At 46.2% G+C, this 22,522-nt stretch overlaps 1 protein-coding gene across 1 annotated transcript in view; it reads left to right on the forward strand.

Moving 5' to 3' along the window:
- The window catches only part of LOC130473193 (complement factor H-like), an 83,573-nt gene that overhangs the window by 53,224 nt on the left and 7,827 nt on the right, over positions 1-22,522 (forward strand). Inside the window, exons 9-10 of the mRNA XM_056844722.1 lie at positions 4,919-5,095; positions 18,526-18,702. Coding sequence (XP_056700700.1) covers positions 4,919-5,095; positions 18,526-18,702 — 354 coding nt within the window. The remainder of the gene's footprint in view (positions 1-4,918; positions 5,096-18,525; positions 18,703-22,522) is intronic.

A 22,522-nucleotide genomic window follows, 5' to 3' on the forward strand; every position in this document is an offset into this window, starting at 1 on the left:
GGGAGAGAAATCCAAGCCTCGTTTTAAAAAAGGCTTTCTTTTGCTCAGAAAAAGCTCTGAAGAAGCAGGAGGCACTTGAATCCCTGCCTCTTTGCACACTGCTTCGTGATTGTCTGTGAGAGAAGCCAATCTTCTGTGCTTCCCCTGTTTGGTTATCTGCATGCTGCCTTGAAGAGGGGTTTGGAAAGGGGTGGGGAGAAGCACAACCCGAGAACAGAGTATGCATGCTGTGTGACTCTGGAATGAACCAGGATGAATGGTTTAATTTGGGCCAGAAGAGGACTGGGAGAAGCCAGGTTCATTTTGCGTTGAAACAGCGTTGAGCTTCCCAGGAATGAGGTATTGTACATAGTGAAAAATTTGATCCTGGCTGAAATAAGGAAAAAAGGAGGGTAAAGCGACCATGCATAAATGACCTATAACAACTAAATAACAAAAATTGATCCAATTCTGGCAAAGTTAAGCAGTCTTCTTGATTTTGGGGCACAGAGTTAAATTTTGCTCTTTGGAATCAAAGAGATGAAAAGTGTTCGGGAACTACATGTAAAGCATTGCAGATGTTGAGATTTTTTTGTCTGTGAGGTCAAAATATTCAGGTGCAGTGACGGGTGCTATTATCTGGGCCAAATCAGATGTGACTGATTCTGCAACTCCCCTTATATTTTCAAACTTTATTCTTGGAGAAACAGGTTGCTGATTTGTATTAAGTAGGGCTGTCGATTCGGTTCATCCCGAACCAAAAAACAGCTGAATTTCCCCCGATTTGGCGGTTTCTACTTTGGATAGAACCGAAGTTTAAAAAGGCTGGAAAACGATGAGCCGAACTCGGTGAGTTTGGGCGGACGCCGAATAAATTCATCCAAATTCGGCGCCCCCGAAGGAGCATTCTCCCGTGGCCAATCGGTGGCCAAGCTGGGTCTTCTTCTGGTCAATCAGTCACGGGTGAGTGTGTGAGCCCGGCTGCTGTGCAGCCCGGGGAGAGAAAGAAAGAGCATCTGTGTGTATCAGAGCAATATCTCCGTGGGGGGGGGGTGTGCACATTTTTTTTGTCGGCTTGCCTTTCAGTCAGACCCTCGGGTCAGGGTAATGGTACGGCTCAACTGCTGAGGCAACCAGACCCCCAGGCCGCGGTAATGGTACGGCCCAACTGCCGAGGCAACCACAATGGCCTTCTCCCAACTGCCAAGGCAGCCAGACCCTCGGGCCAGGGTAATGGTACAGCCCAGCTGCCGAGACCCTTCTTGCAAGAATCCCCAAGTTTTGTAAAGATTGGATCAGAGGGTCCCGATATATGCGGCCCAGAAAGGGTCCCCCCCAAAATCGCCCACAGGAATAAAGCCACTTAAAGCACATTGGCGGCATTCCACAGCTCCGGGGGGGGATTTTTTGAGGCAGAGGTCCCAAACTTTCAGGGTAGCTTGAAAAATGCCCCCTCTGGGCCGTGGAAAGCCGCGAATGTGCTTTAAATGGATTTATTCGGTCGAATTTATTCCCAAACTCCAAATCTCATGCCGAATTGCATGGTTCCAAATCAGGGGAGTTCGGACTTCGGCATTTCCCAAATTAAAACGGGCCGAATTTTGTTGAAATGGAATTTTACCAAAAATTCCATTTCCTAGTATTAAGACCAGGGTTCATGGGGACTGGAGGAGGGTCCTAAACCTTGGTTCTCAACCCTGTTTTCCTCACTTGAAATGGCCCTAGGGAGCCACTATTTGCCCAATGGGGAAAATCTATGTGTACTGGTGCACATATAAGTTCCTGAACAGTACAAATGGCAGCTTAGGAAAGTATCACCAGGAGGAAGGCTTAAGTCCCCTCTCCTTGTGCACTACAGTCCCAGTCTGAGAGAGAACCCGTCATGCCTGATAATTTAGTTTAGAAAAATATGGGGATCTGTGGAAATGGGCACATTTGATCGATTGTTTTAGAACATTTCTGTGTCTCATTTCTACCCAAATTGGTTCCCAAGGTGGTGAATATTAAAATAGTTCAACATTATAACCGCATTATTAATAAAGCATATATAAAATAAACAATTCAATGAAAACATATGAACACACATAAGAAATACAGTAAGGGATTAGGGACATTAACAGTTACTATGGGTACACCAAACCAAAAAAAAAAAGACTTCACCTACTGGCAGAAGACAACAATAGAGGAAGACAGAAACATTTCCTTAGGGAGGAAGTTCCGAAGTTTTGGCACCCAAGTTGCCACCTGTCTAGCCTCAGATGGCGGAGGCACCTGAAGCAGGCCTTCAAAGATGACCAGAGTGGACAGATGGGTTCACATGGGAGAAGGCAGTCCTTAATAGGGCTGTTGAATTTTAAAAAATTCGGTATAGTTTGGATTCGGCTGAATTCGGCCCGTTTAGATTCAGGATATGCCGAAGTCCGAACTCCCCCGCTTCGGGTCCGTGCAATTCGGCAGGAATTCAAAGTTCGGGAAAAAATTCGGCCGAATAAAGCCATTAAAAACACAACCGCGCCTTTCCGCGGCTCTGGGGGGGCATTTTTGGGAGTAGAGGTCCCAAACTTTCAGCGGAGCTTCAAAGGATGCTTCTTGAAAAAAACCCCACGTTTTGTAAAGATTGGGTCAGAGGGGGCTGAGATATGGGCCCCAAAAGGGGTCCCCCCACCCTTAATGTGCATCTCTGAGCAGAGCTTGCCACCCACGCACAAAGCTCCCAGCCCCGACAAACAGCTGAGAAGTTTGCAAAGCATTGCAACACAACTGCAAAGCAACACGACTGAAAAGCAACACAACCTTGTAAGCAACACCTTTGCAACTGTGCAAAGCAACACCTGACACCTGGGAGTTTGCAAACCATGGAAAGGGACAGAGGCAGCTAGCTATGCATAATGAGCAGGAGGGGTGGAATTTCCCCTTTTGCATGGGACTCCAAATGCATTCTTTAAGTCACCATTTGAAAACAAGTTTTGAGCAAGCATCCAAATAGACCTAACCGCTCTTATGAATGAGGGAAAACCTGAAGACACACAACTGAACCCCCCCCCTCAAACCAGGGAGAGAGAGACTCAAGGGGGAACACACACACCAGGCAGAACCGGCAAAAGCCCCCTTTGGCTTCCCCCCCACCCACAGAAACTGCTCCCTCCCCACACACACACAGACTCTGCTTTCTCCCCCACACACACACACACACAGGAGAAAAATTATAGATTAAAGCCCCCAAAGGGGTCTTACTGTGGCTGTCTTCTGTTCCATCAGGAGGGGCTGGGGAGGACTGGGTAATCCAAGACTATTCCATTTAGGCACGGGACGTTTTGCTCTGGAGATGCATACAGGATTGGCTGATCCATTCATCCCAATAGGGAAAAGGGGAAACGGGAAAGCCCATATCTCAGGACCCCGTGACCCAATGTTTACAAAACTTGGGTGGTCTCTTAAGAAGGCTTGTCTGAAGCTCCGCTCAAAGTTTGGGATCTGCATCCCCAAAAATGCGCCCCCTGCAGCCACGGAAAGAGAAAAGGGGGAGGCGATATTTCTGCCCCCACTGAACCCATCTTTGCAAAACTTGGGTGGTATCTTAAGAAGGATTGTCTGAAGCTATGCTGAAAGTTTGGGGGCTGTATCCCCAAAAAAGGACCCCCTGCAGCCACGGAAATGGAAAAGGGGGGAAGGAAAAGGGGTGGAGCCCATATCTCAAGACCCCCTGACCCAATGTTTACAAAACTTGGGGGGTATCTTAAGAAGGCTCATCTGAAGCTTCACTGAAACTTTGGGGTCTGTACCCCCAAAAATGCGCCCCCTGCAGCCATGGAAAGAAAAAAGGGGGGAGCCCATATCTCGGGACCCCCTGACCCAATGTTTACAAAACGTGGGTGGTCTCTTAAGAAGGCTTGTCTGAATCTCTGCTGAAAGTTTGGGGTCTGTACCCCAAAAATACACCCCCTGCAGCCACAGAAAGGAGCGAATGTGCACAAGCACCCCCCACACACACACACACACACGAGGATTTCCCTCTCTCTCTCTCTCCCCGGCCGGGCCACACATCAGCTGATTCCTCCAGTACTCAATTCTGACTGATTGATTGGCCAGAAGAAGACCCATCTTGGCCACCGATTGGCCGGGGAAGGAGAATGCTGCTTACTGACGGTTATGCTGCTTACTGACGCCCCGAATTGGCCTGATTTATTCTTGAACTCTCGAACGCGCTGAATTCGGCTCCCCGGTTGCCCGCCATTTTTTAGTTCGGTTCATCCTGAACTAAAAACCACCGAATCAGGGGAAATTCGGCTGTTTTTTCAGTTCGGGCCGAACCGAATTAACAGCCCTAGTCCTTAAGGTATTTGGCCCTGTCAGTTGGTGGGGGGGGGGGGAGAATGTAACTAAGGAGAAAAGAAATGGTGAAGTTTATTGAGGCTGAAGAAAGAAAAAGAAAATAAGGATTAATAAATAAAGATCAAAATGTTTTCTTAACAAAGACACTGTGAAGATAACTCCTTCACACAAGGAGACCTGAAAACAATACATCATTCTATTTATAGATTATAGTAATTTTTTTGGTGTGGGCTACAGGAGCTCCAGATATTTTCTTCTTTATGTTTCATTATTTTTATTTATTTCAAGACTCAAGATCTGAACCAAGCATTTGTGGTTTACTGTAGCCCTTTCCTTTTGTTATTATTTCAGCATTTTTGGGTGACTAGGGCAACATATATATTTTTCAGCTTCAGTACAAACCCAGATTTTTCATTGTTTGTGTGCATACCCAAACTGCAATATAGATGCATGTTGCTCTATTCACGCAAAATGACAGATACTGCATTGATACTGTTCACCCCACATCTTTCTACTATTTGAAGAAATATATGTAAAACACAATGAAAGCATTCTTTATGCTATTTTGGTTGATTTTGTAACAATAGATGTTGTATCTACTTTCTAGATGCAAGCTGTGGAAATCCCCCTCCAATTGCCAATGGTGCTGCAGTGAATGGTACTCAGGGAAGGTATCTACCTGGATCAAAAGTAGAATATCATTGCAATGAAGGTTTTAACATTAGCGAAATAAGATTTTCAACGTGCAAAAATAGGAGCTGGACCACAATGCCTGATTGCAAAGGTAACATTGTGTGTTTTCATTGAAAAGTAGGGGCTCCCTGGTGTAACCCTCATGCTCTTTTAGAGCATGCAGGAGAAGATCAGAATGAAGAACTCTAGCAAGTTTATAGAAATGCAACAAGCCAAAGACCTCTAGAAAAAGTCACACTTATTCTATGCCAACTAAATAGTACTAAAAAATAGGGACATGTAGTAGAACCAAAATCTAGAATTTAGAACTGTAGAACTTCCACATATCCAGAACTCTGTTAAAGTCAATAGGAACAGCAAATTTCTACTTGAAAAAAACTTTTTACAAAGTTTCCCTGATCCCTCTGACCCTTGCCCAGTGTCTACGCCAACCTCAAAGAGTTGTGACAAATGCACATAGCAACAGGCAGCAGAGCCAGGAATTAGGAAATGATTGCAATCTGGGCATGAACTGTGCAAATGCTACCAGGGCAGCACTGGACAGGGCACAGTGGAGCACAGGACAGCTGGTTGTGGGGAGTGGGCAAACACCCTGGGCAGCGCTGGCAGGCAGGCAATGGTGAATGGATGGGCACATCACAGTTGAGTGAGTGAGCACAGTCTTGGAGGAGCAGTTGCAAGAAGGAAAGGGACAGCAGGAGGAGGCAGCATACTGAAGCACGGCATACCCTGTACCCTGGATGGGAGTGTGACATTCTTTCTTTCTTTCTCAAAGTGCACGTCAAGGAAATCCAGCAATATTCTTGCAGCCTTTTCTATATGCCAGCATCCTGTACTGTGCCCATATTTCACACAGCTGGCAAACTCTCCCTGCCCCCAGAAAAAGTATTTCATTTTGCTACAGCAGCACACAATAAAAATGAAAATAGTACATAATCATACAGTCAAAATCTACAGTCATCTTATACTCTAATAGCAAAGTCAGCCAAATCTTTGGATACTTAAATCTGGTGACTGGAGTTGTCAATGGGTAGGACAGATCATTCTACAAACCTGAAAAAGGTCCCAGGTTTGCAGAATAATGTGAAATCTAAAACAAAAAAATAGGAGGTGTTTAAAAAAATCTGAAAAGGCTAAAAGGAGCTTCTGTAGCTTTAAGCTACAGGGCAGGACCTCATCTAGCCCTTGGTGGCTAGATGACCACAGCATTCCAGGCTTCAACGTCTGTGAGTAAAAGGCAGGGGGGAGGGGCAGGGCCCTTTCCAGGTCTATCTGGACCTTTGCGGGAGGACTCACTGGGGCCAGGCCTAGGGTTCCCAGCTCCAAGTTGGGAAATTCCTGGAGATTTTGTAGTGACATCTGCGGAGGGCAGGGTTATGGAAGGGAAAAGGCCTCAGCAGTAGGGCTGTTGAAAAAAAATTCAGGAAATTCAAATTCGGCAAAATTCACCCCTTTTTTATTCGGGAAATGCCAAACTCCGAATTCCCCCTATTCGGATTCGTGGAATTCGGCTTGGAATTTTGTGTTCCTGAATAAATTCAGCCAAATAAAGCTGGCAGCGTGAAGCAGTTCAAAGACCCACCCGCCCGCCTTCCTGGGGCTCCCAGGAAAGCGGGCGGGTGGCTCTTTAAACTGCTCTGCACTGCTGGAGCAGTTCAAAGACCCACATGCCTGCTTTCCCAGGGTTCCCAGGAAAGCGGGCGGGTGGCTCTTTGAACTGCTCCGCGCTGCCATGGCTGCCATGGCTGTCAGCGCGGAGCAGTTCAAAGACCCCCCACCCGCTTTCCCAGGAGCCTCGGGAAGGGAGGTGCAGGGGCTTTAAAGTATTCTGCACTGGCAGTGTGAAGAAGTTCAAAGACACACACCCCCGCCCGCTTTCCCGGGAGCCCCGGGAAGGCTGGAGGGGGGCTTTAAACTGCTCCACGGAGATTGGGGGGAGGGAAGGCGATCCTGGGGCCAAGATCGCCCGGGAGATTGGGGGGGAGATTGGGGGGAAAGGGAAGGCGATCCTGTCCCCTGCCGGGTTGAGCAAGCTTGCCTTCCAGAGAGCTCTTTAAAGGCGGGAAAAGGCAGGTTCGGGGGATCCTGAACCTGCCGAATTTTTTCTGCGGCCCCCCGACCCTGCCGAATTGGGTGAAATTCGGCTGTTTTCCAGTTTGGATGGAACCGAATCGACAGCCCTACTCAGCAGGAGGTGGATAACCCCAAGCTTGGCAGCAGCCTCTGGGTGACTTGCTACCACCTTGATTTGCATGACTCAACTAAGCCTGGCTGCTTGCTACTGATCAACAGCAACCACCCTATGAAAGCCAATGTGGTGTAGTGGTTAGAGCTTCAGAGCAGAGTCTGCAAGACCCAGGTTCAAATCGTGCTGTGAAAGCTCACTGGGTGATTTTGGACCAGTCACATACTGTCAGCATAACCAACTGCACAGGATTGTTATGTGAATAAAAATGAGGAGGAGAGACTAATGTACTGTATTTTTCGCTCCGTAGGACGCACCTGACCATAAGAAAAAATTTTGTTTTCCTCCTCTAAAAACTTGTCCTATGGAGCGAATGCTGGCTGGGCGCATGTGCGGCGAGCCAGCGCGAGCCGGCGTTCCCCGCCCCGACTGCAGGTTGGGGGGCGGGCGGGGCTGCACAGAGCGGCTGGGCGTGTGCGCCGGCTTGTGCTGTCCCGAAGCGCAGGCGCCCAGCTGGCTCTGTGCGGCCCCACCCACCTCCCAGCTGGCTGTCGGGGTTCAGCCCGCATTCGCCCAGCCAGCATTCGCTCCATAGGACAAGTTTTTAGAGGAGGGAAACAAAAAAATTTCTTGTCGGGGCGGGGAACACCGGCTCGCGCCGACGCCCACGCGCCCAGCCGGCTCTGTGCAGCCCCACCCACCTCCCAGCTGGCCGTCGAACGGGGAACGCCAGCTCGCGCCGACGCGCACGCGCCCAGCCGGCTCTGTGCAGCCCCGCCCGCCTCCCAGCTGGCCGTTGGGGCGGGGAACGCCAGCTTGCGCCGACGCGCATGCGCCCAGCCGGCTCTATGCGGCCACGCCCGCCTCCCAGCTGGCCGTCGGGGTGGGTAACGCCGGCTCGCACCGTCCCAACGTGCACGCGCCCAGCTGGCATCTGCTCCATAAGATGCACCGACATTTCCCCTCACTTTTGAGGAGGAAAAAAGTGCGTCTTATGGAGCAAAAAATACGGTAAGCGGCTTTGGCCCCACTGTGGAGAAAGACTAGTTTTCTAAGGCAGAGGCTGTAGAGGGGGAGGAGACATAAAACTTAAGACAGAAGGGCAGATGAAGGTAGGCTGGCTGTTGGGTGGGAAGGAGATAGGGTTGCTAACTCCAGGTTGGGAAATTCCTGGAGATTTGAGGAGTGCAGCTAGGGGAGGGTGGGGTTTGAGGAGGAGAGGGACATTAGAAGGGTATAATCCCATAGATTCCACCCTCCAAAGCAGCCATTTCCCCTAGTGGAGCTAGGGTTGCCAACCTCCAGGTGGGGGCTGGAGATCACCTGGAATTACAATGGCTCTCCAGATGACAGAGATTACTTACCGGATTACTTACCGGAAGCCTGTTCTACCCTGGTCTTCTACGTGTTATATTGACCTTTTGTCCATGTCGACTGTACATTTATTCTTCTATTAATTTTGTTGTATGTACCTTGCAAATTTTATGTTACACCTGAACAGCAATGACTGTGGCAGCATTTGCCAATTAAGTGTAGAGCACAATGTATTTATATATAGTTGTGAAGAAATGTACACTAGTTGAAGAACTACTGCACTTTGTATTATTTTTGTTTATTAACTTGGATGTAAGTACATAACATTTTTGCCATAATATTGGATAGCCATAGTAGCTGTTTTTATTGAATAGACCAATGAGTAACATCCAACTCCCAGCCCACCTGCTGAAGAGTAGCATGGGATAACGGTATATGGAACTCCACTTGGACTTCAGCCACTCCATGATTCCCCTGGAGGCTGCCCCAACAGCCCCCAAGCTTGGCATGTCCCCTGAATGACCTTCCCTCCTCCCCAAAAATCCCTTAATGGGATCCCCAAGGTGGGGGAAAGGGGCACGTAGGCCAGTTTTCCCCCCAAACTGGATTCGGCCCCATGCTAACACTGCCAACAAACCATGCAAAATACAGGGAGGGAGGTAGGGGCAATCCCGAGAGACCAACTGAGCCAAGAAACGAGGCAAGGTTGAATAAATACCCAGCTGACGGACATCAGATGCACAGTTCTCCTTTTGGTCTGCCAGCTGGGTATTTATTGAGCCTTGCCTTGTTGCTTGGCTCAGTTGGCCTCTCTGCATCAGTTTCTTTTCTCAAGAAGCCAGACCAAGCTTTCTGAGGAATAGATTTCTGTTAGGGCTATTCCAGTGAAGGAATCCCAGTACTTAACTTTCTGCTACCATTCAGAGGGATAGGATCGTTCCTCTTGATCTATTGATAAGGCTAGATCACACACACGCACAAAAGACACAAGACATCTGTCTTTGCAGTAAAACAATCTTTACTCTAACTCAGGGTAGAGGGTAAAAGTTCACTGGGAGTAAAACAACTAATTCTGTCTACATTCTATATTTCCTAGACTTGCCAGAAGCATCTGGCAGGCACTAAGCTTTCTCATGAAAGTAGGCATTCTTGAGAGAGAGAAAGCCTCTCATCCTTCCAGGCTGGCGTTTGGAGAAGAACAAGGGTAACTGCTTTCACTTCTAACAAAGGAATTGAAAGCAGTTAAACATGCAAATAGTTGTATACATGACCCTTAGGCACGGCTGCAATGGCCACCATAACTGACCACTTGGTCAGTTACAATATTAACCCCTTAACTGTCTGACATGTAACAAAGCTCGCTATCTAATACCCAACAATTTCACATAGGGTTGCCAACCTCCAGGTACCAGCTGGAGATCTCCTGCTATTACATCTCTAGCAGATAGAGATCACTTCACCTGGAGAAAATGGCCACTTTGGCAATTGGACTCTATGGCATTGAAGTCCGTCCCCTCCCCAAACTCAGCCCTCCTCAGGCTCTGCCCCAAAAACCTCCTGCCAGTGGTGAAGAGGGACCTGGCAATCCTAGCTTCACATTGCTCCTCTAGCAAGAAGCCTAGTCTGTTTTCTATAGAAGTTAATGAGATTCTGAATATTAAAAATTATTCTTAATATCCAAAACTATAATTCAGATTCTGAATTGTCTGTAACTATACCATTATTTGATGCTTCCAAATATTTCCAAATCTGGAATGCACATCCCTGCTACACAAGTAGCCCAAAATGAACTTCCTCTCTAATCCTCAACTTCAGAAATATAATGATCCTTCAAACTAAGGTGCATTTCAGCGTTGCTTGAATATTCCAAGTAAGACATTGGTCTTATACCTGGTTCTTGGGCCTCATCAGAAACTTTTAATAGATTCCTTGTTGACAAGTTCAGTACTTATTCCAAACTTTCAAAAGTGCTGGTTTAATATCACAATCTTCTAATGATTTTCCTGATTGAGAATGGGATTTCAGACTCCATAACACCTTATGGAAACCTTGCTGTAAGTCAGATCTTTCTAATATAATATTTCTGTTCTTTGGTTGTTTGAGCCAATCTGTTATCCATGTTAGGCATGCAGCATGGTAGTACAATTTAAGATTTGGTAATACTAGTCCGCCTCTTTTCTTGTCATCTTGCAGTACTTTGAATCTTACTCTTGGTTTTTTCTCATTCCAAACAAAATAGTTTAATTGTCTTTGCCAATCTTCTGTCGTTTTGTCTGTAAGACTTGTTGGTAGGAATTGAAATAGAAAGTTGAATCTTGGAAGTACATTCATCTTAATTGTAGATATTCTTCCTAGCCAAGAGATAATCGTCTTAGACCATCTATTTAAGTCTTTTTCTATTTGTGCACAAACTCTCTCATAATTTGTTTGAATAATATTTTGTTTTGGGATTATATGTTTATTCCAAGATATTTTATCGGGTCTTTAGTTATTTGGCAACGTGTTGTTTTGCAGATTTGCTTCTTCTCTTCCTTTGAGAGATTAAATGTCATTATCTTCGTCTTGTTTTTGTTTAGTTTATAACCAGAATATTTGGCAAATCTGTTGATGTGGCATTGTAGATGCATAATTGTGTCTATTGGGTTTTGACATATTAAAACAACATCATCTGCATAGCTTTTGATTTTGTGTTCTTCATTTCCTCTTTGGAGACCTCTGATTTTTGGATCAAGTCTTATGTACTTTGCCAAAACTTCCATTGACAAATCAAATAACACTGGAGAGAGCGGATATCCTTGTCTGGTACCCTTTTCTATTTTGAATTCTGATGAGAGAGTTCCATTTAAAGTCGTGCTTTTTGTGTAGAATATATAGCATTGTATATCATTAAGAAGGTGTCTCCACAGCTGATTTGTTTTAGAATGTTCATTAAAAAATCCCAGGAGACATTATCAAACGCCTTCTCTGCATCAAGAAAGATCATTGCCACCTTTGTGGATTTTGATTTTATATGTTGTATGGCACTGAGGACTAATCTAACGTTGTCTCTCATAAGTCTCTTGGGAACAAATCCCGTTTGGTCTGGGTGTACTACTTGGGTTATGACCCTTTGAAGTCTTTTGGTTAGAATAGAGACGAATAATTTATAATCCACGTTTAACAGAGAGATTGGTATGTAGGCCTGCAGAAGATATGGGTCAGCCCCTTCTTTAGGTATCAAAGATATATGAGCTTCTTGCCATGTTGTAGGACTTTTCCCTTTTACTATTATCTCATTAAAAAGCAATAACAAAATGGGTGTAAATCTCTTTGTCTTTTAACCTATACTTACCTATTGTCCTAGAGCAGTGATGGTGAACCTTTTAGAGACTGTGCCCAAACTGCAACCCAAAACCCACTTATTTATCGCAAAGTGCCAACACGGCAATTTAACCTGAATATTGAGGTTTTCGTTTAGAAAAAACAACTCATACATTAACATCTTTTGTCTTAAAAGAAAAACACAATAACTGAACTTTAAATGATGCAAACAACTTTTTATTGAAAGGTAAAAGTTTGGACTTCTGGTGTCTGCGCTGGTCCCGGCAGCAGTCTCCTGGGAGAGTTCCCAGGAGAATCCAAGATACGCTTTTAATTGGAGTGCAATTAGCACACCAACCCGGTCCTAAATAGTGGGCTGGGATGCAGGAATCCCTCTGCAGCCCGAAGATAGCACTGTGACTCCCATACTCTCCGAGGGAGCTTTTTTAAGTCCCACGGAGATGTGGATGCTGTCCTGCTCGGCATTGAGAGGAGAAAGCATCGCCTTGGGCATTTTCTTGGCTACCGGCTTGGACCTCCAGCACCAATAACCATCTTATGAACTATTTAAGGAAAATACCTCACTCTCAGAAGTCTAAGTGAGTACAAAAAATACTTTTGATCTTACTGAGCATATATAAAGTCAATCGGGTAGCTGGCAACTCCTGGGACCTTTGCATACTCCCCCCCCCCATTGCAACAAGTCTTCTTCTGTTGAGATAAGCCATCAGATAAAGCGGCAGGAACTCTATCATATTGATCTATGGGTAGACACAACAACTGAACTTTTCTGACCGACATGAGAGGGACCAATCAAGATGTGGCGTTTGAGGGGAAAGGAGGAATAAACCCCTCCTTCTTCTTGGCACCCTACCTCCTTTCTGGCCACTCCCTACTTGCGTCTTTAAATTTCATTTCTGCAATTTCCGGATGTGCTCTACAAAATACGTCTGCCGATCTCAGGAAGAAGGGAAGCTCTACGAACGCGCAGGACTGGAAGGAGTCCCCCTGGTGCACCATCTAAAGGTCATCTTGAAAAAACTACAAAAAGGGAACATCGGAAGGTCCGCGGCTGCATCGTTTCCGGTTAACTTCCTACTTCCTGTTTGTGCCGACCTAGAGCGTCCGTAAAAAACTTGTTGGTTTTTCAAAACTTTAACTTTAAATATAACAAGTTCTAAAGCATTTTCTGAGAAAATATTTTGGCGATTATGCTTACTAATTGCTATTAAGCTACCCATATTTACTAGAACTGTTATTAATGGACCTGCCAAAACTGCTTTAAATAGTAACAATCTGTACATGTCACGCTCAAGATCCGTGGCTCACCTGAGAGAAAAGAGGATCCACATATTCCCCTATCTCGATGACATCCTGGTGAGCACTCCATCAGAACAGTTGACAGTCCAATACACGAACACTGTACTGCAGACCTTGGAGAGTCATGGGTTTCTAGTGTATCAGGGCAAGAGCAACCTTTGCCCATCGAGAACTATTACTCACCTGGAAGTAATCATAGACACGAATCAAAACACGATTCTACTTCCACCGGATTCTACTTTAACCATCACAGCCCTAGCAAGAAAGGTCATCCTGGCCAAGTCAACAGGCCTGACTACCCTAGTCAGACTACAGGGTCTCATGGTGGCCTGTATCGGATCGGTGCCGTGGGCATGCTTTCATATGCGGGGACTGCAGTGGTCCCTGAAACCTTTTCAATTACAGATACTCCAGAAGAGGGATGTCCATGTCTTCATTCCATATCCAGTGAGGGTCAGCCTCAAATGGTGGACAGTAGAATCCAACCTTTCCAAGGGGCAGACTTACCTTCTGACCTTCACAACCCAAATATTTACAGATGCCAGCCTGGAAGGCTGGGGAGCAACCTTTCATCACCACATGGCTCAGGGTCATTGGAACCAGGCCGAGAGAAGGATGCATATAAACAGGTTGGAGCTTCGAACCATACGGAAGGCCCTGCTGGAGTTTCAGCCATTGATACAAAATCATCACCTCTTGTTGAGAATGGACAACATATCAGCAAAGGCCCACATCAACAAGGAAGGAGGGTCTCACTCCTCCTCCCTACACGCAGAGGCAACGGCCATCTTAAGCTGGGCAGAAAAACATCTGGCCTCACTCAGAGCGGAGCACATCAAGGGAGAGATGAACACGCAAGCAGACTGGCTCAGCCGTCAACAATAGGGATGTTGAATTTAAAAAAATTCGGTATAGTACGGATTCTGCCGGATTCGGTCCGTTTAGATTCAGGATATGCCGAAGTCTGAACTCCCCCACTTCGGGTCCGTTCAATTCGGCGGGAATTCAAAGTTCGGGAAAAAAATTCGGCTGAATAAAGCCATTAAAAACACAATAGAGCCTTTCCGCGGCTCTGGGGGGGGCATTTTTGGGGTTAGAGGTCCCAAACTTTCAGCAGAGCTTCAAAGGACGTTTATTGAAAGACTCCCCAAGTTTTGTAAAGATTGGGTCAGGGGGGGCTGAGATATGGGCCCTGAAAGGGGTCCCCCCACCCTTAATGTGCATCTCTCAGCAGAGCTTGCCTCCCACGCACAAAGCTCCCAGCCCCGACAACAGCTGAAAAGTTTGCAAAGCAACTGCAAAGTAAAACAACACCTTTGCAACAGGAAAAACCAGAAGACACACAACTGAAACCTCCCCCCTCAAACCAGGGAGCGAGAGACTCGATGAGGAACACACACCCCAGGCAGAAGCGACGAAAGCCCCCTTTGGCTTCCCCCCCACCCACAGAAACTGCTCCCTCCCCACACACACACAGACTCTGCTTTCCCCCACACACACACACATACACAGGAGAAAAATTATAAATTAAAGCCCCCAAAGGGGTCTTACTGTGGCTGACTTCTGTTCCATCAGGAGGGGCTGGGGAGGACTTGTAATCCAAGATGATTCCAATTAGGCACGGGACGTTTTGCTCTGGAGATGCACAGGATCGGCTGATCCATTCATCCCAATAGGGGAAAGGGGAAAGGGGAAAAGGTAAAGCCCATATCTCGGGGACCCCTGACCCAATGTTCACAAAACTTGGGTGGTCTCTTAAGAACACTTGTCTGAAACTCTGCTCAAAGTTTGGGATCTGCACCCCCAAAATGCGCCCCCTGCAGCCACGGAAAGAGAAAAGGGGGAGGCGATATTTCTGCCCCCACTGAACCCATCTTTACAAAACCTGGGTGGTATCTTAAGAATGATTGTCTGAAGCTATGCTGAAAGTTTGGGGGCTATATCCCCAAAAAAGCGCCCCCTGCAGCCACATAAATGGGAAAAGGGGGAGGGAAAGGGGGAGAGCCCATATCTCGAGACCCCCTGACTCAATGTTTACAAAACTTGGGGGGTATCTTAAGAAGCTTCATCTGAAGCTCCACTAAAAGTTTGGGGTCTGTACCCCCCAAAATGCACCCCCTGCAGCCATGGAAAGAAAAAGGGGGAGCCCATATCTCGGAACCCCCTGACCCAATGCTTACAAAACTTGGGGGGTATCTTAAGAAGCTTCATCTGAAGCTCCACTGAAAGTTTTGTGTCTGTACCCCAAAAAATACGCCCCCTGCAGCCACAGAAAGGAGCGAATGTGCACAAGCACCCCCACACACACACACGAGGATTTCGCTCTCTCTCTCTCTCTCTCTCTCCCTGGCCGGGCCGCACATCAGCTGATTCCTCCAGTACTCAATCCTGACTGATTGGCCAGAAGAAGACCCAGCTTGGCCACCGATTGGCCGAGGGAGGAGAATGCTGCTTACTGACGGTTATGCTGCTTACTGACGACCCCGAATTTGCCGGATTTATTCGCGAACTCCCAAACTCGCTGAATTCGGCCCCCCCGGTTGCCCGCCAGTTTTGAGTTCGGTTCCTCCCGAACTAAAAACCACTGAATCAGGGGAAATTCGGCTGATTTTCAGTTCAGGCCGAACCGAATCAACAGCCCTAGTCAACAAGTAGACGAAGCAGAGTGGGCATTGAAGAGGGAGGTGTCCTACAGAAAGTAGAAAGGTTCGGACTACCTCTCGTAGATGTATTCACCTCACACAAGAACCATCAGACACCGAGGTTTCTATTGAGATTCTACCATCAGAGGGCAAAGGGAGTGGAGTCCCTGTGGCCTCGGGGTCTTCTGTATGCTTTCCCCCCTCTTCCAATCCTCCCCAGGGTCCTTTGAAAGATTCATCAGGAGGAGGCCCGTGTAATTCTGATTGCCCCTCATTGGCCACGAAGGCTTTGGTTTCCTACATTGAGAGAGCTGTCAGTTCATGAACCATGGCCACTTCCAGCAGTTCAGGACCTTCTCCGCCAGGGACGTCTGCTCCACCCGGATCCGGCTTGGCTAAAACTGACCGCCTGGGTCTTGAAAGGAAGAGGCTTGTAGACCTGGGGTACTCTCAGAGGGTAGTCGATACCATGCAAGAGGCTAGAAAGGAGTCCAGCAGAAGAATCTACAATTTCTCCTGGAAGGCTTTTGCTTGGTGGTGTAGCCGAAAGGGCATAGAGCTGTTGTCGATCTCCATGAGTGACCTTCTGGAGTTCCTTCAGGAAGGGGTATCACAGAACCTAAAAGCTTCTACATTGCACAGACAGTTAGCAGCAATAGCAACAGTGATTCCTCAACTGGACGGTTTTCCGGTCACTAGGCATCCACATGTCTCTGCCTTCCTTAAAGGAGTAGCGGCAACGCCCAACCCAGTGATTCAGTGCTTTCCCACCTGGCGACTGCATGTAGTCCTTCAGGCTCTGACAAAACCTCCGTTTGATCCCCTCAAAGAAGCGTCCCTGAACCATCTTAGGATGAAAGTCCTGTTTCTAGTAGCTGTGACCTTGGCTAGGAGGGTGTCGGAGCTAGGTGTGCTTTCAGCCAGAAAGAGCTTATGCATCTTTCACACCGATAAAGTCATTCTGCGTACCGATCCGACCTTCAAACCTAAAGTAAGTCCCAGGTTCCATAAACAGCAGGAACCTCAGCTACCTTCCTTTTGTCCCAGTCCATCTAACCCAAAAGAGAAGAGCTGGTGAACTTTAGATATGGAAAGAGCTTTAAATATCTACTTGCGCAGAACAGAGACCTTTCGTAGTTCTGAAACCCTCTTCATCTCTGTCTCTCCCCCCAGTAAGGGGAGTAAGATGTCTAATGCTGCTATCAGCAAATGCATTCGTCAGTGCATTCAAGTCTGCTATCAATACAGCAATGTTCCAGTGCCGTTGGGCATTACAGCTCATTCAGTGCGCAGTACAGCCACTTCAGCAGCCTTTGATAGGCAGGCATCAGTGGAAGAAATGTGCGAAGCTGCGACATGGTTGAGCCCTTCAACTATCGTTAGGCATTATAGAATAGACTCATTCGTGTCAGTCGATGCAGCCTTTGGGAGAAAAGTCCTCCAGAACATGGCTTCAGATGAGTAATGAGTTATTTACCTACAACTTCTGCTTCAGTGAGCTTTATGTTCTACTTGCATACCACAAAAGTTATCTCACAACAATGAACACAAAGCTACCCTAAGAACATCTTGTAATTGAGGGGAACTTTTAGAGTTCTAAACAAACCTGTGTGTGTGTGTGAAGTGCCGTCAAGTCACAGCCGACTTATGGCAACCCCTTTTTGGGGTTTTCAAGGCAAGAGACTAACAGAGGTGGTTTGCCAGTGCCTTCCTCTGCACAGCAACCCTGGACTTCCTTGGTAGTCTCCCATCCAAATACTAACCAGGGACGACCCTGCTTAGCTTCTGAGATCTGACGAGATCAGGCTAGCCTGGGCCATCCAGGTCAGGGCAAACAAACCTGGTCCCCCAAAATCATAAGAGGCTGTGAGGGAGTTGGAATAGAATTTTGCGAGTGGCAATTAGAGCTGTGACAATTGTGAACTGACAGTTTACTGGAAGAGAAGAAAAAAGGCAAAGCTTGGAAACAGGTATGTAAGCTGTCTGGTGGAGGATTTTCTGCTCAGGAGTGAAAAGGAACACATTTTGGATCAGGTCAGGATCCATAAACTGTTCTATAAGGAAAATAGCTCTAAGGTTTATAGAGTGATTCCTAAGAGTTTAATGGGAGATATGGGTGTGCGCACATGCTGTCAAGTCACAACTGACTTATGGCGGCTCCATAGGGTTTCCAGGCAAGAGGTCTTTGGAGGTGATTTGCCATTGCCTAACTCTGCATCACAACCCTGGTAGTCCTTGGAGATCTCCCATCCAAATTCTAACCAGGGCCAACCCTGCTTAGATTCTGAGCTATGAGGAGATCAGCCTAGCCTGAGCCTATCAAAGTCAGGTTTAATAGGAGATAGCTCTGGTGAAGAGCTATCCCAGGCCAGTTTAAGAGAGAAACTGGGGAAATATGTTAATGTTCCTAACTCCTACAAGTGAAGAAACACTGTGTAAAAGAAACTTAAGTTTAAGAAACAAACCAGAGGCGGCCAAAAGGAAGCCCTCTCAGTAGAAAATAAAGATTCAAACACTTGTATGTGAAACACCTTGATACATTTGGAAGTACAATGAATCAGTTAAACTTAACCATTTCAATCTTCTCAGTTCTGTTATTCTGTTACAGTCAACATTTCCTGCTATTGAAGATTTGCTAACCTGACTTTTAGTGGTATAGCAGGTTGAGTGATGGGAAGATGCAGCATCTTTGCAACAGAAACATTCAAATTTTTCTTTTATAACTATGAGTAATAACAGCATATCATTTCCCTATTAAAGATGCAGCCTGCGGAGATCCACCTACAATTACCAATGCTGATATTATCAGTAGCCAAAGAGCAGTTTACAAGCCTGACCACCATGTGCAGTATCGATGTCATGAAGGGTTTGAAATGTCTGGATCAGATACCGTGACGTGTGAAATTAAGGTGTGGTCAAAACCACCAACATGTGAAGGTAAGTGCTGAACGTGAGCCTGGAGATGGCAAAATGGAATGAAATGGCAACTAACAGACCAATGTTTCCTGATCTCCAGATATGGGAGGATTTTTCTTGAGTTAAAACTAACTACAGGTCAAAAGTTTGGCTTTTAGTGCATTTAATAGTAACAGCTATCTGCCATCCATATATAGAGAGAGCATAAAAGGAAAAAATGCAAAGAACCATTAAAAGATGTAAAAGAAACAAAGCAGTGAAACAAAGCAGTGAAACAAACTTTCAAAGCAACTAAAGCTGAGAAAACTCTAGGATCTTAGGAATGGCAATACTCGGATAAAACCAACAAGTCCAGTTAAAACTTCAGTTAAACCCTTTACGCTGAACAGAGATTAAAAAAACAAACATCCATAGCTGGAAAATCTTAGCCAAATGCCTGAGACAATACTTTAAACTTTTCAAGTTAATTTAAGATCTGTATTTTCAGTCTATCAACATAACCATCATTCAAGTTTATGCCCCAACTATAGATGCTGATGAGGAAGAATTTGAAAGCTTTTGTGCAAGTGTTCAGGAAGAAATTGATCACACACCTAAATGAGATGTTCTGATAATCATAGGTGACTAGAATGCAAAAGTAGGAATCAAAGCAGAATCAAATATTGTTGGCAGATTTGGGCGAGGGGCATGAAATGAAGCAGGAGAACGACTCATCGAATCCTGTGAAGACAACAATTTGTTAATTGCAAACACATGTTTCAGGAACCAAACAGACAATTGTATACATGGACATCACCAGGCAACCAGTATAGAAATCAAATAGATTACATAATTGGAAGCAAAAGATGGAGAAGCTTTATTCTCTCCTTGCAGCTGTGCCCCCCTGCTTGGCTGTATAAAATTTGACCATCGTGTTGTCCATGGCGACCACCCAGTGGCCAAAGCATACCTAATTGCTCTGAGCTTCAAGAAATTAATATGCAATCTAGCCTCAGCCGGGGACCAGGCTCCCTGTGCATGCAACCCGATACAATGGGCCCACTAGCCTGAGAGGGATGAGTCCATACCCAAGAAAATCTGAGGGTGGGAAGCCTGAAAAGGAACCCCAATAGTCAGATTACCCTCAGAAACCCACCAGGCTAAGGACCTTATAACCGCCCCAGGAACTGATAAGTGTTTCCACGGGGGAAGCACATTCAGGGTAAAACAGCGCAGAAACCAATTCTGTAGTGGTCTCTTCTGCAACCTTATTTTGCCCACTACACCTGAAGTAGATGCCATCAATCCAAGCACCTTCTGAATGGACCATGCCGTCTGGAATCTGTTGGCTGAGAATTTACTCACCATCTTTTATATGGAACTGACATATTGGTTGGGCAAGTAGGCCTGGCAGATAGTGTGTAAATTTGGCTCAGATAAAATCAATGACATGGGTAGACTGAAGCCTGGACTGATCATAATTAACAAGTCTTAACGCTGCCAATGAATCAGTAGCAAAGATGACCTGGTCCGCCAGGCCCTGCTATGAATCCCCTATAAAAAGCCAATTGTCTAAGTAGGGGAACAGAGAACAACCCTTAAGCCTGTAAAGGATATGGGGCCCGGAAGGGGTCCCCCCCAAACATCGCCCATTGGAATAAAGCCATGAAAAACACATTCGCGGCTTTCCACGGCTCCGGGAAATGATGTCTGGAGTGCTATCAGCGTTACCCTGAATGTTGATGGGTTGTCATATCTTGAATTTGGATAAATATTCCTTCCTCAGTACAATCGGGGCTCAGAGCTTTTTACTCGCTAGAGTGCTCTGGGTAGCAGCTGCTCCAAATAAATAACTGTTTTCTTGTAAACAACGGTTTTGGGGTCTCCTTCTCCTCCACGAACCATTTTACCATATCAATTGGGTCAGGGGGTCCCGAGATATGGGGCCCGGAATGGGTCCCCCAAAATCACCCATTGGAATAAAGCCATGAAAAACACATTCGTGTATTTCCATGGCTCCGGGGGGGGCATTTTTGGAGGTAGAGGTCCCAAGCTTTCAGTGTAGCTTGAAGGGACCCTTCTTCCAAGAACCCCCAAGTTTTGTGAAGATTGGGTCAGGGGGTCCCGAGATATGCGGTCCCCCCCATCTGCCCATTGGAATGAATGGGAGCAGATGATCCTTAATGTGCATCTAGAGAGCGGCAAATCCAAGGCAAAACCTCCTGTGTATAAATGGCCAGAGAGAGTCTGTGTGTGTGAGTCTGCTAGAATCGTATTGGATTACTTCTGAGTTTCTATAGTTGATATTCACAGAAGAAAAAAACTTAAAGATTTTCCAATGTCTGTGTTTAACTAGACCATGGTACCAACTGTGCCTTGCAAATGACACTTTTACAATCTTTACAAATGACACTTTTACAATCTTTACATTTGGCAATCCAAATGGCAAAACAGAATACTGATAGTGGCCATCACCACACTGAAATCATAAATACTTCCTGCGATCTGAGTGGACTGAGTTATGGAAATAAGCATCTTTTAAATCACTTTCAGTGAGTTAAATATTTATTGCCAACAAAGGAATATCAGCTATAGAAACTATAGAATCTTAAACACTATTAAAACCAATATCTCTAAGATTCAGAATATGGAACCGAAAGATTTATGCCTCAGGTGCCCTGGGACTCAGAATCTCCAATTTTTTGATGATTATGGCTAGGTGCCAATATTTTCTCTGGGACAAAATATCCCAGCATATTGAGCCCTTGCCTGAGGACAAGAGAGTTTTCACAACTCTCACAAAATGTGTATTCACAAATTGCCTGGCAGTGGTAGTGGCACATTTGACCCTTAAGGGTTGTTCTCTGTTCCCCTACTTAGACGATTGGCTTTTTATGGGGGATTCACAGCAGGGCCTGGCAGAGAGAAGAACGGGCCAGGCAGAGAGAGACTCACTGACATGGGATGTACTAAAACGAATGACAGGCTAGCCCATTATAAACAACAGGAGCGGCTGCACAGCCCATTGGAAACAATAGGAGCCAGCCAGAGAGAGACTCTGTTAACCCACAGTTAACTCCAGACGAAGTTGGCAACTGGTGAAAACAGCAGAAAGCACAGTCCCACACAGAGGCAATCAAGCCCACCACCCAGCAGAACAGGTAAACCCACCCCCATTGGCTTTCCTCCTCACTCACTCACTCACTCTCACACACACACACACACACACACACACACACACAGAATCCCCCCCCCACATACACACACACAGGAAAAAAGTTATAGAGAGAAGCCCCAAAATGGGTCATACTGTGGATGTCTTTTTCTCTTCCATCAGGAGCAGGGACTGGGAGTCAGGACTCAGAAGTAATCCAATACGATTCTAGCAGACTCACACACACAGACTCTCTCTGGCCATTTATACACAGGAGGTTTTGCCTTGGATTTGCCGCTCTCTAGATGCACATTAAGGATCATCTGCTCCCATTCATTCCAATGGGCAGATGGGGGGGACCGCATATCTTGGGACCCCCTGACCCAATCTTCACAAAACTTGGGGGTTCTTGGAAGAAGGGTCCCTTCAAGCTACACTGAAAGCTTGGGACCTCTACCTCCAAAAATGCCCCCCCCGGAGCCATGGAAATACACGAATGTGTTTTTCATGGCTTTATTCCAATGGGTGATTTTGGGGGACCCATTCCGGGCCCCATATCTCGGGACCCCCTGACCCAATTGATATGGTAAAATGGTTCGTGGAGGAGAAGGAGACCCCAAAACCGTTGTTTACAAGAAAACAGTTATTTATTTGGAGCAGCTGCTACCCAGAGCACTCTAGCGAGTAAAAATCTCTGAGCCCCGATTG

This window comes from Euleptes europaea, chromosome 2, assembly GCF_029931775.1.
Source record: "Euleptes europaea isolate rEulEur1 chromosome 2, rEulEur1.hap1, whole genome shotgun sequence".
In the NCBI taxonomy this organism is placed as follows: domain Eukaryota; kingdom Metazoa; phylum Chordata; class Lepidosauria; order Squamata; family Sphaerodactylidae; genus Euleptes; species Euleptes europaea.